General features: G+C 28.7%; 1 protein-coding gene across 3 annotated transcripts in view; it reads left to right on the top strand.

Annotated features, from left to right (window-relative positions):
• LOC103569095 (acetylcholine receptor subunit alpha-like) overlaps positions 1–18,789 on the top strand; it is a 250,877-nt gene that overhangs the window by 228,969 nt on the left and 3,119 nt on the right. For all 3 annotated transcript variants that reach the window (XM_008546202.2, XM_008546203.2, XM_008546204.2), the window contains 2 exons: positions 17,920–18,066; positions 18,545–18,703. In XM_008546202.2, coding sequence (XP_008544424.1) covers positions 17,920–18,066; positions 18,545–18,703 — 306 coding nt within the window. The remainder of the gene's footprint in view (positions 1–17,919; positions 18,067–18,544; positions 18,704–18,789) is intronic.

Here is an 18,789-nt window from a genome sequence, read left to right on the forward strand (position 1 = left end):
GCCACAAATAAATTGATTTATTTGGGACAAATATTTATTTTTTTCAGTGTAGTGTAAAAAGTGTTTTTTGTGTTTCATCTTAGTTTTGACTTTTTCACCTTATGATTCAAGTCGAATATAATCAAACCAAGTCATTTTCGGCTTGATTTAGAGATGTTTGTCTTAATTCGTGATTAAGCAAGCGTTAAATCTAAACCCAGACGAAGTTTCAATGTATTTCATATCTCCGTAAAAAAAGTCGAAATTGACTTGTGAAAAACGGCACTGAATTTCGACTTTGCAAACCAACTTTAAATCAAGTTTTATTTTTAACCCGGGCACGTAAAAAAAAGTTGACTTAATTTAACGACACGTAGAGGTTTCTTAACAGGGGTTATCAGATATCTTCGACTAAGTTTTTCTCGGAAGCAAAATCTCTGAGTGCAAATGGCAAACTTTACATTGATGTACTGCTGTCCAATCTAGCGAAGTGCGCTTCAATTTTTTGATATTATTCGTATGTTTAAGAGAAAAACTTGGTCAAAGTTCCTGATTACTGTATTAGTGCAAAAAAGATAATACCCTTCACACACTTGGGTGTGAGAGAGAGAGAAAAAAGAAATAACTCATGCCAACCACATTGGTTAGTAATACCTATACGGAGAGCAAAAAAAAGTAATGTTCACAACCGTACACGGAGAGAAAATTATGATAACTGTTCCTAGTACGTTTATAAAATATCACCCCATACCGTTATGGTAATGATTACTTGGGATTATGGGATATAAACCCATACTTTCTGGGAAAAGTTTCCATAAGTATGGGAACAATTCCTATCATTATGGTAACAGTTTCCATATCGCATGTGAAAGAATCATGGTAATGATTACCATACTCATAGGAATAGTTCCCACAAGCAAATAGTAACCAATCTTATAGTCACATTGTAATGGTTCCTAAGTGTATATGGGAATAAGCCCTATATATTATAGTAACTTTTCCTATAATATTATTGTAAACATAAGCATCATATTATGGTAATGGTTACCATAATATTATGGTAATCATTCCCATAATGTATGGAAATTATTACCATGATATTATGGTAACCGTTACCATAATATTATGGTAACGATTACCATAATATTATGGAAATAGTTACCATAATAGTATGGGAATGGTTACCATAATATCATGGTAATAATTCCCATAATATTTAGAAATTATAATAATTTTTTTTTTGTAAGAAGCATTTTTTTTTCTTTTTGTATATTACAAAATTTTAAGTGTACAAAAAAAAAATTATTATAATTTTTAAATATTATGGTAACCATTACCATAATATTATGGTAATCGTTACTATAATATTATGATAATGATTACTATAATGTATGGGAATTATTACCATAATATTATGGTAACCATTACCATGATATTCTGGTAACCATTATCATAGTTACATGATAACGATTACCATGATTCCATAGGAGTTGTTTCGATACCATATAGGAATTATACCCATAATTATGAGAAATATTACCATAATATATATGGGTGCCGTTCCTATAATCAACATTTGAAAAAAACCGGTTACTATACAGTATGGGAACCATTCCCATAATATATTATAACTGTTACCATAATTTTCTCTCCGTGTAGTATTAAATCTGCTATTAACCTAATATATTAAAAACTGTTAAGTGAATATATAATAGCCTCTCCTATGCTGTATATATGAAAACAATTAAAATATAATAAATCACTATTGATTTAGTTAAACCAAAAAAAAATATAAATTCATCCATCGTAAAGAAAAAAATTTATAACAATCGTTAATAACTCATGATCACATAACTAGCGTAAGAAAAAAAAACCTATTCATGGTTTACGGCATTTCTTTAGTGGTTTTACAGTCTTGGTTTTTTCACGACAAAACTATAAGGGAAAATACTTTGGAAAGTAGCCAGAAATGCGTTGAAGAAGTAAAAAGAAAACGAGGCAAACTCCCTTTTCTTCCGCTCCGTAAAGCTAATGTCTTGTTTTACCGTCGTACGGTTGCTGCATTTACTCCAACATCGACACATATCTATTGTACCTCTATATAAATTTTTTATTATCTATACAATTTATATCCACTGCTATTCTAAATTATATTTATTTATGTATCCTTAAAATTTTATTTCAATTTCAAAAAATATATAAATTGGTTCAATTCAATATAATTTTCACAATAAATTTTATAAATTTATTTATAAAAAAAAAATCCATTGAACAGTAACAAAGAGATATTAAGCAATGAATTTAATACAAAAAATATTCAAATATCGTCTGGAGACAGTCGACAGTAGAATTGGAAATTCCAAGCTGGCATATTGAGACAGAGAGACGTCAGGGACGAAGAATAATAGCATAGGAAGTTATTTCGAATGCTTTGCACTCCCCTCAAAATAAAATCCAATTTAAACGTGACATAATACAGTCGACGTGATTCTATTATTTAAACTATTTCTGTTTAAAAACAATTATTTATAAAACAAAGCTAATTATTCAATTAATTTTTTATCGCTTTTCGTAATTAGTTAATTAGTAATCTCATTACAAAAAACTTATTATTTATTTGTCAATATTTTAATTTATGGTAATGACTAATTATTAAAACTGTTTAATTAAAACTTTTTTAAATAATAAGACGGCATAAACTACCACATTTTTAAATTCATAATTTTTCTTAACTCATAATACCGAAGTTCTTCATCTTAAATTAAAGTCCATTTACCTTGAAGATTGTAGAGGAAAGCTCAGAACCGGTGGTTGCATATCGCATTATCAATTCAACTCGCCGGAAGTTGAACGCGGTTTTACGAACAAATTATAGATCATTTCAGGCCGCGTATCTACATAACAAAACTCCGTTATAATTCGTTTCGTTTAAAATCTTCCGGTGATGAAACTCACCGGATATATTGCACAATATTATCATAATATTTCTGGAGAAAACGAGTCTCGAAAATATTTTAGTATTTAATATATTTTAGTAAGAAATACTAATGCGAATCAATAAGTGCATTACTTCCACTACTTATTACTAAATGTATAGTACAAATCACAAAATGGTAATTAATACTAAATGTTTATCTACACGGAGAGAAAATTATGGTAACTGTTCCTAGTACGTTTATGAAATATCCCATACCGTTATGGTAATGATTACTTGGGATTATGGGATATAGACCCATACTTTTTGGGAAAAGTTTCCATAAGTATGGGAACAATTCCTATCATAATGGTAACAGTTTCCATATCGCATGTGAAAGAATCACGGTAATGATTACCATACTCATAGGAATAGTTCCCACAAGCAAATAGTAACTAATCCTATAACCACATTGTAATGGTTCCTAAGTGTATATGGGAATAAGCCCTATATATTATGGTAACTATTCCTATAATATCATTGTATACATAACCATCATATTATGGTAATGGTTACCATAATATTATCGTAATCATTCTTATAATGTATGGGAATTATTACCATGATATTATGGTAACCGTTACCATAATATTATAGTAACGATTACCATAATATTATGGTAATAGTTACCATAATAGTATGGGAATGGTTATTATAATATCATGGTAATAATTCCCATAATATTTAGAAATTATAATAATTTTTTTTTTGTAAGAGGCATTTTTTTTGTATATTACAAAATTTTAAGTATACAAAAAAAATGCTTATTACAAAAAAAAAAAATTATTATAATTTCTAAATATCATGGTAACAATTACCATAATATTATGGTAATGGTTACTATAATATCATGGTAATGATTACCATAATGTATGGGAATTATTACCATAATATTATGGTAACCATTACCATAATATTGTGGTAACCATCATCATAGTTACATGGTAACGATTACCATGATTCCATAGGAATTATTCCGATACCATATAGGAATTATAGCCATAATTATAGGAATGATTACCATAATATATATGGGTGCTGTTCCTGTAATCAACATTTGAAAAAAAACGGTTACCATGCAGTATGGGAATCATTCCCATAATATATTGTAATTGTTACCATAATTTTCTCTCCGTGTAAAGAGTTGCCATATTATTAGCTTTATCCCTCACCAGAAGTTATCAGATATTTTCGTCTTTGATCTCCGCTACAACTTCCTCTCAAAGTTACAATAATTTAAAAATATGTCATATCAATGCTCAATCGTTAAGAAATGAGCAACACTTTGAATTATTTTTCAAGTACTTTAGAGAGCATCAATATGATGTTATAGCTGTATCAAAAACATGGTTAAATCATCTAGTATCTGATAGTCTAATACTCTTGCCATCATTTACACTACATTGAAGTGGGGATGGAGTCGCTCTTTACGTCCAAAATGATCTTATTTCTAAATATATTGCAAAAGAGAATCCAGATGACTTAAACAATCAAAATAATAACGATAATAATAAAAAGTTGAAAAACTAATAAAAATTTTATTTCATTTATTTCCATTTTAATACAGTAAAACTTACTAAACAGAATAGTAAAAGTTACTAAATATATAGCTAAGCTTACTAATGCAGTTTATATTTATTTCCATATTTCAATAATAAAAATTACTAAATATAACTAACAATTAAGTTCTCAAGATAGTAAAAATGACACAATTTCAATAGCGCTTTAAGATTACAATATGAATTTGGTAATTTTAAGTAAAGGTTGCTATATTTTTCACTCCATTTAGTTGTTTTCTTAAATTTAAAACTTTTTGTCAAAAGTTTATTAAAACAATTTTCATTTTTATTATTGAAATTTTATAGAAAGAACTTATTTTAAATAAATAAAAAATTAAAAAACGTGATTTCTCTCCGTCATCTCCACTTATCGTTGAGTATCTGACTGTATAGTAAAAAGCTTTGAGCCGTTTTAAATAGAAAAAATACTTATTCAGATTGCAAAAGATGGCCGTTTATATAGGCAATGAATTGAGACGTGAATTTCAGTATAAACGTTGAATATAGTCGCGATTACTCGAGTCAGGTAATTCATTAGCGATATGTCAGCTTTTAACATCATTCAGTAATATCTTCTCTTTCTTTAATCTCTTTTTCTATCTCTCTTCCTCTTTCCGCGTCGATCTCTGTACCAACAAAATTTTCCCGTCGTCATGAAATTGAAGTGATCCCTCCTGGAAGTTTAAATCTTAATGAATTCCCGCTGTCTCTTTCACTCGTTACTTCTTTTTGGTTTCTTGCTCTCGCTTATACTCTAATATACACTTTTTATGTAACGTATATACTCTTAAGCGTAAATATTTAATACCACCCGCTGATTTAGTTTATATATACTACACTAATCCACTTGTTTTTTCGTTAAAGTTTTCCAAACGCTTAACTCCGAGCTTTCCATTCAACATTACGTATGTGAAGGAAATACAGCCTCATATATCTATTTATATTACTAACATTTCTAGTACCTACTGTATTATCTATTTAGTATAAAATAATAATGGCAAGTGCTTTTCAAAGCTTTGAATAAAAAATTAGTAAATACACTTACTACACGGAGAGAAAATTATGGTAACAGTTACAATATATTATGGGAATGGTTCCCATACTGCATGGTAACCGATTTTTTTCAAATGTTGATTATAGGAACGGCACCCATATATATTATGGTAATCATTCCTATAATTATGGGTATAATTCCCATATGGTATCGGAATAGTTCCTATGGAATCATGGTAATCGTTATCATGTAACTATGATAATGGTTATCATAATATTATGGTAATGGTTACAATGATATTATAGTAATGATTACCATAATATTATGGTAATTGTTACCATAATATTTAAAAATTATAATCAATTTTTTTTTGTAATAAGCGTTATTTTTTGTATACTTAAAATTTTGTAATATACAAAAAAAAACGCTTCTTACAAAAAAAAAATTATTATAATTTCTAAATATTATGGGAATTATTACCATGATATTATGGTAACCATTTCCATACTATTATGGTAGCTATTCCCATAATATTATGGTAATCGTTACCATAATATTATGGTAACAGTTACCATAATATCATGGTAATAATTTCCATACATTATAGGAATGATTACCATAATATTATGGGAATGATTACCATAATATTATGGGAATGATTACCATAATATTATGGTAACCATTACCATAATATGATGGTTATGTTTACAATAATATTATAGGAATATTTACCATAATATATAGGGCTTATTTCCATATACACTTAGGAACCATTATAATGTAGTTATAGGATCGGTTACTATTTTCTTGTGGGAACTATTCCTATGAGTATGGTAATCATTACCATGATTCTTTCACATGCGATATGGAAACTGTTACCATAATGATAGGAATTGTTCCCATACTTATGGGAACTTTTTCCAGAAAGTATGGGTCTATATCCCATAATCCCAAGTAATCATTACCATAACGGTATGGAATGATATTTTATAAACGTACTAGGAATAGTTACCATAATTTTTTCTCCGTGTAACAATAAATAGCAATAAAAAATATAAATACTCTCTGTAACCGAAAAAAAATTATTTAGATCTGAATGGGGTAAGGTCGACCTATGGTAGTCTAAATCATGTATAATACAGTTAAGACTACTGAAATCAAGACAAAAACCAAAAATCACTGCACCAAAAAAAATTCAAAATTCCAACTTTTATAGAAATTTGAAAGCTTAAAAAAAAGAAAATTTTCCAAAAATTGCAGATCTAAAAAGATCTCTAAGAATCGGAATCAGTTTAAATGTATGGAGAGATTTTGAGTATGAATAGTGCTATTTAGGTTAAAAATGGCTCTAAGTCAAGTAATCATGGACCATGATGAGTTTTTACTCCTGGTATACCATTTATAAAAGTTTACCGTTTCAGTGAGTAAAAATAAGTCAGAGGCATTTTTACCCATGACTTCGAGTAAAAATTACCCTTAGCGCCTGTAAAAGTAAATACTGTTTAATTCAATTTTTATTTTTAGGTCTGTTATGACCAAAGTAAATACAAATATGTAACGATACAGAAATATGTATAAAATGTAACAGAGCATACAATAACTATTTGTGATATAAGTCGGATAAGTAACAGATTATGGTATGATTCAGTTCCAGAATGAGCCGACAGGTGGCGCTATGTTACAAGAGAGCGAGTGAGTATCTTAGCGCCCGAGCAAAGCAAGAATGTTTGTTCAGACTGCTTGTTTATAACTCTGGTTATAAAAAATTTTTTATCATGAAATAAATGTGTTTAAAACAATATTATATTAAGAGGTCAAAATTAGTATACGTAGAGTTTAAATTGATAGATTGAGATTGGAAATTGACAGTAAATGATTAAATATAAGGATCTAAAAGGAAAGATTGAAAATTAAGATGAGAAACAATAATTTCTCATAAAAAAAGAAATGGATCAGAATTACTTGAATTTTTTGAGAAATTTTTGTTAAAAAATTTTCTCTGTAGATCTAATCTGATTAAAGTAGTTCTGAATTATGGAAAGATTCAATCTTTGCAAATTTGATTAGATCTAGTTAGATCAGACTAGAGGAAAACGAAGTTTCATTTGTGGCCACTACTCCATTTTTGGACATTTAATACTTTAGTTTAATTAATGAAAAAGTATAAAAAAAAATTTCCATTATAATAGTGTAATAAATGTGACTAAAATGGCCAAAAACGGTACCTTTATCCTGAATTATTTTTTTTCTCGGATAATCCTCTGAATATTTAATGAGCTTTTCATTTTTACTTTTTTTTATTTTGATGTTTATTTTTTTAAAATTAATTGTGGTTGATAACAAACTGAATTACGCTTCAGCGAAACAACGCACATAAAACCAGTTAATTTTCCAGGTGTGTAAAATCATTTATACCGACCGAAGAGTCATAACTGCTTGGTTTTTATTTGTTATCTGGTTATGACAGAATGTCATTAATTTTGAATAATAAAATTAATTTTACCGCTTTACATTTTTATGCTATAAAAAAAAATCATAATTTATATTTTATTTTTAATGTTTTTAAATTAAAAATTAATTTATTTTAATAGAATATTTTTTTAACAAAAAAATGAGCAGAAAGAAATATGTATAGTATTTTTAATTATTTTATAACTTTTACAGAGAGGAAATTTTTATCAGAATGACTATATATCATTTTTATATCGTCATCTTTCTCGATGCCTGACTGGATGGTCATTTAAGTTATGCAAAGTTCCCTCACCCAGATCGTTAATTGATAACGTATAATACCATCACTATAAATAATAGTATACATTGTAATACTCATTTTCATATTGAACCACTAAATTTGACTGAAATGGCCGGTGTATATCCCTACTCAATAATTCAAGTCAATAACTAATCTGTCATCTTTATGTCTATGACATCACTTTAAATTTAGCTACGTTATTAACATTACCAAAATTTCCAGACTGCACAATCGCATTTAATTATTCAGTATCTGCATGTTTAGATCAAGGTAACCTCAGCTAAATTTTATAACCTTATATATTTCTATTAATTGATACGACATAACACCAAAGTTGAAATTATTTTTATGGAGTTAAGTTTTTTAAAGTAACAATATTTAACGAAGTATCCAATTTCATATTATATACATTTTTTTTTTCAACCCGTGAAAAATGAATCATACATGGCCATGCGTGGAGCATTCATACATGGCCATGTATGAAAATTGGCCAAGCATGGCCTTATATGACCATGTATGGCTATACACAGCTTGATACGACCATATATGACTTGATATGACTATGTATGGAAATTTTAACTAAATTAAAAAAAAATTATTTTTTTTTTTTGCAATTATTTTGGCGACGCAGAGAGTATCAGATATGCGAGCAATTGAATTCCTAATCGAAGTGGAAATTTTTAATTCAGAGAAAAAACGCTAGACTTATTAATGACCGCACCCACTTTAGTAGGGTTCGAACCCGGGACCTTCCGTACGAGAGACCGACGCTTTGACGACTAGGCTATACGACTGACAGTTCCAACAAAGTTTATTTGTGATATGTAAGGTTCAAAGAATACAATCGTTTTCGAAAAAGCAAAATATAATCATCAATATGCTGTTAATGATATCAAAAAAATTTCCTATTTTTTTAACACTACAACATCTTGTTTATAAGTAATTGTAATAGTTAGCTAAACCCGTGAAAAATGAATCATACATGGCCATGCATGGCCGTATATGGCTCATATATGAAGCATGTATGGCCATACATGGGCTTACAAACTTTTTTAATACAGTCATGCATGGCCATACATGGCCTTGTATGATTCATGTATGGTCATGCATGACGCTATTAAAAAAATTCCCATGAAAAATGACTAATACATGGCCATGCATAACCGTATATGGCTCATATATGAAGCATGTATGGCCATACATGGGCTTACAAACTTTTTTAATACAGTCATGCATGGCCATACATGGCCTTTTATGATTTATGTATGGTCATGCATGACGCTATTAAAAAAATTCCCATGAAAAATGACTAATACATGGCCATGCATAACCGTATATGGCTCATATGTGAAGCATATATAGCCATACATGGGCATACAAACTTTTTTAATACAATCATGCATGACCATACATGGCCTTGTATAGTTCATAATTAATAATATTTCGATTATTTGTTCTTTAATTTTAATCAAAATCACACTCTCTGAAAATGAATGAGCGAAAATTAGTGAATATTCACTATTTCCTAATAAATTCTACTAATTCACTTTAAGAGAGCACTTTTTTATGAAATAAAAACGACAACAATTTAATATTCCCGCGAAAGTTCGATCACTCGAAGAGAGACTTATAGCTAAGCACCAATGAGATTTATTTCCGATTGTGGTTAAAGGCATGTACAATTGTACAATTGTTGTTTTACTTCGTACTTTTATTAAGTCGTATTAAAAAAAAATAAATAAATAAATAAAGTGTACTACGAAAAAGCAAAAACAAATTCATGGAGTTGTAAGAGTTCCTTTTCATTGTTTTCAACTGTATATAAGCTTTTAACAAACTATTTTCTTTTTAGTCATGACAAAAGACTCAAGATAACTTCGACATGAACTCGCAAAAAAACATAGACTGTATTTATTCTTATTACTTATCTCTTGGTAAAATTTTTCCTATACAGATCCTTTGTCCTTCAGGGTATAAAAACTTATATCGAAAGCATTATTCTTATTGTAAAAGCATGAGTAAGTGAAAACAGGATAAAAGTACCGAAGGAATTTCTGATGAGATTTTGAAATCTTTTGAGACAACAAACTCGGCAATCAATAAAATATAGGTTTAGTGTAGTTCAAACTACAGACTTTGACTTAACAAATATTTTACCTGAGTTAACAAAAAATTTAAATTTTCAAAGGCAAAGGAACTAGCTTTATATTTTACGTACATATTTGTAGTATCTCTTTTCTACCCGAATAAACAAATAACTGGCATTTATATTCCAAATGTAAAATAAAACAAGTAAGATTAAGTGCATTTATTTTTTGGGACGAGTAAGTCGAGACAGACACTGATGTTATTGCGATAAGTAAACTTCTTTCGTAAACTCGGCAAAACGTTCAAATTAAATGACATTTTATATGTATAGAGCGAGATGATACACTCTAGTGTATTAAAACTCTCAAACGCTTGGCAGATTGTCATCATATTGGATAAGTATCAATCAATGCTACTGATAAATTGTAGGGTAGACAGGGGATAAAAGATTGGATTTTAAAAATGCAAAATATTTCTGGAAAATGAATAGTTACTTAATAGATCGATAATTGATTTCGATGTTAAACTCTTAGAGAAAGATACAAATGAATACTAGTGGAAAACACTAATAGTCTACTATTTTCGCATACTATAATGCTTTCTTCTCATTAGTGCGTTTATTGTCATTAGTTAATTAGTGTTATTATTGCGTTTAGTGTTCTAAATTTTGAGTGCCATAAGCGTAATGCACTTATTTCTCTGTACCGATAGTATAACCTGATAAAAAAATCTGGGCAACGCCCAGATAGCAAAATGGCATCTTGATGAGTTCTGATTGAGTTCCTATTTATGATTTGAACGGCTTATTATCCAGACAGCATTCAAGTCGTAATGACTGCTTTACGACGTCTTTTTGAAGGCGTCCTCAAGAAGTTTTATGATGACTTGTTAAAGATGTCATTTTTAAGAACTCATAATTAAGAGTTCTTGAAGACTCCATAAATGAGACGTCAGTTTTGTGATGTCTAAATGTATTCATTTTTTAACTACTTTATGAAGTCAAAATTAGGAGCTTCTTAAAGACGTCATGGTAAATTCATACTAAAGTCTTATTTGCGAAGTCAGAAAATAGAACTCTTTTTAAAGGCGTCTTATTGAGTTCACTAAGTGGCTCATTCGACATCTTGAGAACTTCTTAAAGACTTCTTTAAGGTAATGAGACGTCCAAATCATAGATAGGAATTTATTCCAAACTCATCCCAGATAGCAAAATGACGTCTTGATGGGTTCTGAATAAGTTCCTATTTATGATTTGGACGTCTCATCAACATCTTAAAGAAGTCTTTAAGAAGTTCTCAAGATGTCGAATGCGCCACCTAGCGAACTCAGTAAGACGTCTTCAAAAGAGTTCTTAAAGAATTCTTTTGACTTCACAAATAAGACCAATATGAATTTACCATGACGTCTTTAAGGAGCTCCTAATTTTGACTTCATAAAGAAATTTAAATATGAATACATTTAGACATCACAAAACTGAAGTCTTATTTATGGAGTCTTCAAAAACCCTTAATTAAGAGTTCTTAAAAATGACATCTTTAAGAAGTCATTATAAGATTTCTTGAAGACGCTTTCAAAAAGACGTCATAAAGCAGTTATTCCGACTTGAATTCTGTCTGGGCGATTGGCTTGGCTGAAATGGCCAAAAAAATTGCTTGATTTACTCACGTATTCATAAACATTTTAAACATATTTTTTCTTCTTTCGTTTTGAAATAAAGTGATCGGAACAACTTACTTCCGGAATTTTTAGCTCTACTCTTTCCTACAAATACCTGATGGCGATATTACAGAATTTTTTAACATCAAAAACTTAATTTGGAATAAATTATTTTTTTTTAATAATTATTTACAAAAGTATATGTTATACTACTGTATAAATATTTATTTTTTTCTCTATGAAGTATTGCAATATTTTATAGAGATTTTCATAGCTAACATTACTTTTCTATTGCAATTGAACCCTTCTTTCATAACCGCGTAGTAAGTTAAACTTTGAAAGAAAACTCATCGTCTCCAGTTCACTTTTCATCTTATGACGTGGTGACGTTTTCGTTCGGTGAAATCCCTTGAGAATATGTATATATATATATATATATATATATATATATATATATATATATATATATATATATATATTGACGACTGAGAAACGGGAAAATACAAGAATAGTCAAAAAAAAAAAGAATGAAAGCTTCGGTCGCAAATAAAATAAAAACAAAAAAAAAATGCTGACATTTTAAAAAAGAAGAGAAATTCTAGAAGACGAATCCGTTGAGACGACTGAAAAGCCCGTGGCGAAAACTTTTTTCAAGCAATTGATAGGGCTGCATGGGAACCTTAAACAAGGTTTCAATTTACTTTCACAAAGTTTTTTTTTATCCTCAATATTCTTCTATACAGGATCGCTTATTCTTGTTAGCCGCTCATTCAACATCCAATACATTTAAACAAAATAAGCTTTATACGTTTTGTTTTATAAACTTTATTGCAAAACAAAGAAAAAAATGAAAAATGCACATCTCTAATATCATGTTTCAATGAACAAATCTAAAAAATTTTTTCCTGATTTCATCGTTTTCTTCCTTTTCTTCATATCCTGGTATAAAGCGCTATAATCGATTATTGTAATTTTTAATCACTAATTTCATGGGAATTACACTTTGTTTAGAGGAGCAGAAAATTGGAACTGGAAGAAGTAGGGTTGATGTCTTTTTCTTGATTTATTCGTAAGTTAGTTATTATCCTTTTTTCTCTCGCTATAATAGAGTCCCGTATAATCATTTTTGTATAATTTACTGTACTTCTAAATCAATCTCTCTCAGCGAGCTCCACAAACAATAAAGTATGTAAAGAAGAAAATCTCCAATAAGCGGAGGTATATAACTAACCGACTCGGAGTGAATTTCACATGAATACCCTTATGAGTACGGTGCTCTACACTTGTACTGATAGCTGATAGGAATCCACCCTATGCGATCATCTTCTGTTGCAAATCCTCTCTTGTTAGATCCTCTACACAATGTACTATTCACTATTAACTATTCTTATTAGGTAAGCAATATCAACAATTAAGATATAGATGTGCATAATTAAGAAAATTTTTTCAAATTTGTCAATATGCTCAGAATTTGGGAAAGCTTTCAATACAACCTGAAAAACTATCAAATGTTGCTTGTAAAGTTCAAACAAAAAATCTCAATTTAAAAAAAAAGCAATCATAAGTGTACGTATATATACATATATATTAAAGCTCATTCTTATGCATAGCTTTTAAGACCTAAGGTAACCTTTTCCGTCCAAAATGTTACTAACTTAACATAATAATTTCATGCTCTAAGCCACTTAATTCGGGGCGAAAATCTTACATTTACGAATCTTTATAAACTAATTTCATAAAAATTTTTGAATCAAATATTCAGATAAAAAATATCATAGTGATAAAAAGTATACAAGGAAAAAACAGAATATTAAAAATTAATAAATCCTCTTGCAAAAAGTTGATGACTGGGTGTCGTATGGTTTTAGGTCACTTCTGTGACTATTTTATTCGGTTGTCAATTGGTCAACTGAGATAGTGGCGGGAGTTGTGAAAGAATGAAGGCAAGCGAAGCGAGCATGTTTTGTCTAGTAATAGTAAAAAGTGGAATTTGTTATCAATAATAAATACTATTATGTACTTAATGCAAAGTAGTTTACTAATTTTTGTAGATTCCTAAAAACTACTATCAATTATTTCAAAACCTAGCTAAATATTATTACTTTTAGGTCTAATACGTGACTAATCAGTGAAAGTTGATTAATTTATGGCATAATCTATTAAAAAGTAATGATTGGTCAAATTAAAAATTGCTATCTTACTGATTTTTCCAGCCGAAAATTGCAAAAGTTACAAGCTTTTATTTTATAAATTCGATATCACTGATCAATTATTAGCTAAAAATATCATTTATTCATCATTATAAATTAATTTACAATATACATAAATCGAATAAGTGGCAAATAATAAAATGAAAAATTAGTATACTAGATACTGATTTTTTGCTCATAAAAATACCGAAAATTTTTAACTCTTATTTTATAAATTCTATCCCATTGACTAATAATTAATATAAAATGTTATTTATTCGTTATTATAAATTAATTTATTATATACATATATCGAATAAGTGATAAATAATAAAATGAAAAATTCGTATACTAGATCTTTATATATTAATATGTACGTTTACTAATGTTTCGGTGCCTTATTCTTAAAATTTTTCTATGTTTATTTGAATAGTATAACTGTAGATAGCAATTTATAGATTCTTTTTCATACTAATTTTAATATACGAAATTACAAATTTTGCTCTGTATGTGTATCAAATTTTAATATAAATAATAGCCATTTTGTAATATATATAATGATCCTCGTTTGATATTAGTATCGAATATACTAATTTTAAGTTGAAAATAAACTACAAACTGTTAAAATTTCGAGCATCATTTTTTTCCATGTAATAGTGTTAAAAAAATATGAAATATCACTTTGGCAAAAATCCATAATGAATATAAACAATGGAGAGTAAAAAAATTTAAAAAGTTTTTCTATTATTTTAGTATAACCACGATGTAAATAGTAACAAAGTAATATCATTCATTTCAGTTTCTTTTTAATGTTTCTTCCATTATATATATATATATATATATATATATATATATATATATATATATATATATATATATATATATATATCAACTTTTTCGACGGATAAATTTCTCTATGTGTCTTTACTTGCCTCTAACGTTTCTTTTTTTTTATATAAGCAATACATTTCATAATTTTTATCCGGAAATCGTTAAAATTTTGAATAATGACGTAACAATTTATTTCAGTATAAATGGAAATAAAAATATTACTTGAGTTTATACTGATGGAAGATAAATTTTTTCTTTATGAACGATATATTCATGAAATATGAAGAAAAAATTTTCTTTTTAACTGTGCTATATTCACCACTATTAAAAAAAAAAAAAAAAAAAAAAAAAAAGATTTTTCTTTCGTTATTTTTTTTTCCTTAATATAACCGCAGCTTTCATCTCAAGAGTCACGAATAAATTGCGTCGTACTTTTCACTCGACGTTGATCAATGCTGAAGATACTTACGTAGATGAAAAAGTGGTTGTAATTTGGATCGACTTGAATACTGACACTGTAACACTGTCACGAATATAATAGAGGTTACAAATGATACAAGAAAATACCATACATTTATACCATCTACCAATTCAATTAGTGATGACATAAATTATAATTTCATTTTCACTAACTTTTTTTAATTATTGGTATAATTTATTATCAAGTAAAAGAGTTTCTCTTGCAGTTGAAAGTCGTTGAAATATAACATTTGCTAGAATTTCAAGGGCTGATAAAATTTTTGAATTTCCCGCTAAGAAAATTGTAAATTTTCAAAAATTAGGGAAGTTATTGTTTTCACCCTGATTTTCGGAATGATGTCCAATTGTCTGTTTTTATGTGTGTATGTATGTATGGATGTAAACTCTCCATACCTTTTTAATGAATTTACCGATTGAGGTGACTTTTGTAGCAATCGAAAAAGTATGTCGGCCGTCAACTTTCCTGAAAATTTCAAGACCGGTTCAATAGACTAAGATGTAGAAGCAGTGAAAAAGAAAAAAATTTTTTTTATTTAGTTTTTTCATAATTTTCTAGAAACAGCTTGATCGATCGATTTGATTATCTAATCGGCTGTAGATCTCAATAAAACGCATCGATTGCCACCTCAAATATCTCAATAGTTTAATTCGTTCGAGAGATCGTTGAAGATAGAAATTGTGAGAAACGGTTTTTTTAATTATCTTTAAAATGACTCATCTGATCAATTCCTACGTCAGTTCTTGAACTCAATAAAACGCCTTGATTGGCACATCGAACGTCGAAATCGGTTGACTAGTCAAAAAGATATCGACGTCGAAAAGTTGAAAGTAAAATTTTATAATATTTTTCCCGGATAAATCATAATATAATGTACTAAAATGGGTTCAAAATCATGCCAACTCTATGTCTTTATGGTCTCTTTCGATCACCACATAAAATAATGTATATCGTTCCTTAGTTTAATATTTTTTCGGATATTTTATATCTTTACAGTCTCATCTGAGTCAAAATTTATTTAAATCTTTATTTTAATCACTGACATTGATTTCTGCCTGAATACATGTATTTTATTGAACATAATCGGTATTCGGGAATAAAAAATTTAAAAAACGCTTCTTTAACGATGATTTCTAAATCTTAAATTTTCAAACTTTAACATAAAACGTAACTTGTTTGAGCTTGAAAAGTTCATAAAAAAACAATTGCATGCAAGAGTACTCTCGAGCTCGAAAACAGCGGGAAGTTTATACGCATGTATACAAGTATACAAGGGTCTATATGAGTGTGCGCGTGTGTAAACTTTTTAAAACTTTTGAACTAATTGACCGAATTGAATGGTTCTTGCAGCAATCGAAGGGTGTCAGCTATCAACTATTTTTAAGATTTTAGATCTTTTGATGAAGCAGAAGATATTTGAGAATTACGAAAAAAAAAATTGTTTGTTTTTAAATCTGTAAACCAGACACTTGAAGCTACAATTCGGTTTTTTTGCTTTTACTGTAGGACCATTTCCCTCCAAGTTACAACCCAGATAGCAAAATTTTGAATTTTGATAGCTGAGTTTTGAATTTCCTATTTATGAATTGGATGTCTCATCAACATCTTAAAAAAGTCTTTAAGAAGTTCTCAAGATGTCGAATGCGCCACCTAGCGAACTCAGTAAGATGTCTTTAAAAAGAGTTCTCAAAGAGTTCCTTTCCATGACGTCTCTAAGGAGCTTCTAATTTTGACTTCATAAAGAAGTTTAAATATGAATACATTTAGACATCACAAAACTGACGTCTTATTTACGGAGTCTTCAAAAACTCTTAATTAAGAGTTCTTAAAAATGACATCTTTAAGAAGTCATCATAAGACTTCTTGAAGACGCTTTCAAAAAGACGTCGTAAAGCAGTTATTCCGACTTGAATTCCGTCTGGGAAGCTATTGAAAATCACTTGAAAATTTGGAATTTTTTGAATATCTCTTAATTGTAAAACACCCAGAGGAGTACACACCGAAATCACCCGAAGTAGACTCTCTTGCTGGGAATTTTAAGAGAACGAGTATGTTCCCTTTATAAGTCAAAATATAAACTTTACTTTTTATAGGTGACTTTTAATAAGCAGCGCTCCTGAGACCCTTTGATTAACTGTTAATTGTTTCATGAATAATTAAAATTTATAGAAGTAAAGTAAAATAGATTTAACGTTAATGACTACATTTAAAAGGTTTTATCTCATTTCAAATGTTACATTCATTTAAATATTTCATTTTAATAATTGATTTAATAACGAAATTAATTAGCGTACTTTAAATTTCATTATATGTGGATGATTTATTCATTTAATTTTTTAAAAAATAGGAAAGCATAATATTTAAGTTATATAAACTCAGTTTAATTGCTAACAATGTAATTATATTTTATCTGTTTCAGTATATGTGTGACTGTGGTAGTCTTAAATGTTCATTTTCGTTCACCACAAACTCATAAAATGGCACCGTGGGTAAAACGAGTATTTATCCACATTTTACCACGGTTACTAGTGATGCGGAGGCCGCAATATAAGTTCGAGCCAAGTCGGTTAGTATTTTATCTTTATACATAAAAAATATACCAACCGAAAAATAAATCGAAAAAACAGAAATAAAAAAAAAACAATAATAATAATGAACATCTATTTATACAAATATCATAGTGAAAAGCGAGAACTTCGGAGAATAATAGTGTGCTGATGTAGACCCAGATCATTTGTGGTTTCATTCAGTAGAAAAAAAAAAAAAAAAAAATAAATGACTTTCTACGTTTGCAAAGTTGTTGCGCTTTACGACAATTTTTCTTATCAACACTTTAGTAGTTTTTTATTTTATCATTGATATCATTGCAATACAAGAGGTAGAATAAAATTTCCCAGCTTAATGGAGAGTGCCTTTTTTTCTGGTGAACGCAATATGTTCAAATCGATAAGCCCTTCAAGCTCCCAATGTATTTTTATTTGAAGCTTAAAGTCAATAGACCAACTTATTTATTATTGCAAACGTTTTTGATATAAATGTTTCAGATTTTCTTCTGGTCGAGTTCTCATGAGAACAGTTAGAGGAAAAGAAAAAACTAGCTATTATCCTTATCATCCCTCGAGTCAAGAAGACAGTGAGGAACATTTAACACCCAAGAGGTTTTCTAGTCGACATGTTTCTAAAGAAGACCTCTCATCGTCTAGGTAAATTTTATTTCCTTCCTTAATTTCTATTTTTCATTTAAATACACTGGTAAAAAAATTAATGTTTACTACACTCTGGGAAAAAT

Source organism: Microplitis demolitor, chromosome 5, assembly GCF_026212275.2.
Source record: "Microplitis demolitor isolate Queensland-Clemson2020A chromosome 5, iyMicDemo2.1a, whole genome shotgun sequence".
Lineage (NCBI taxonomy): Eukaryota > Metazoa > Arthropoda > Insecta > Hymenoptera > Braconidae > Microplitis > Microplitis demolitor.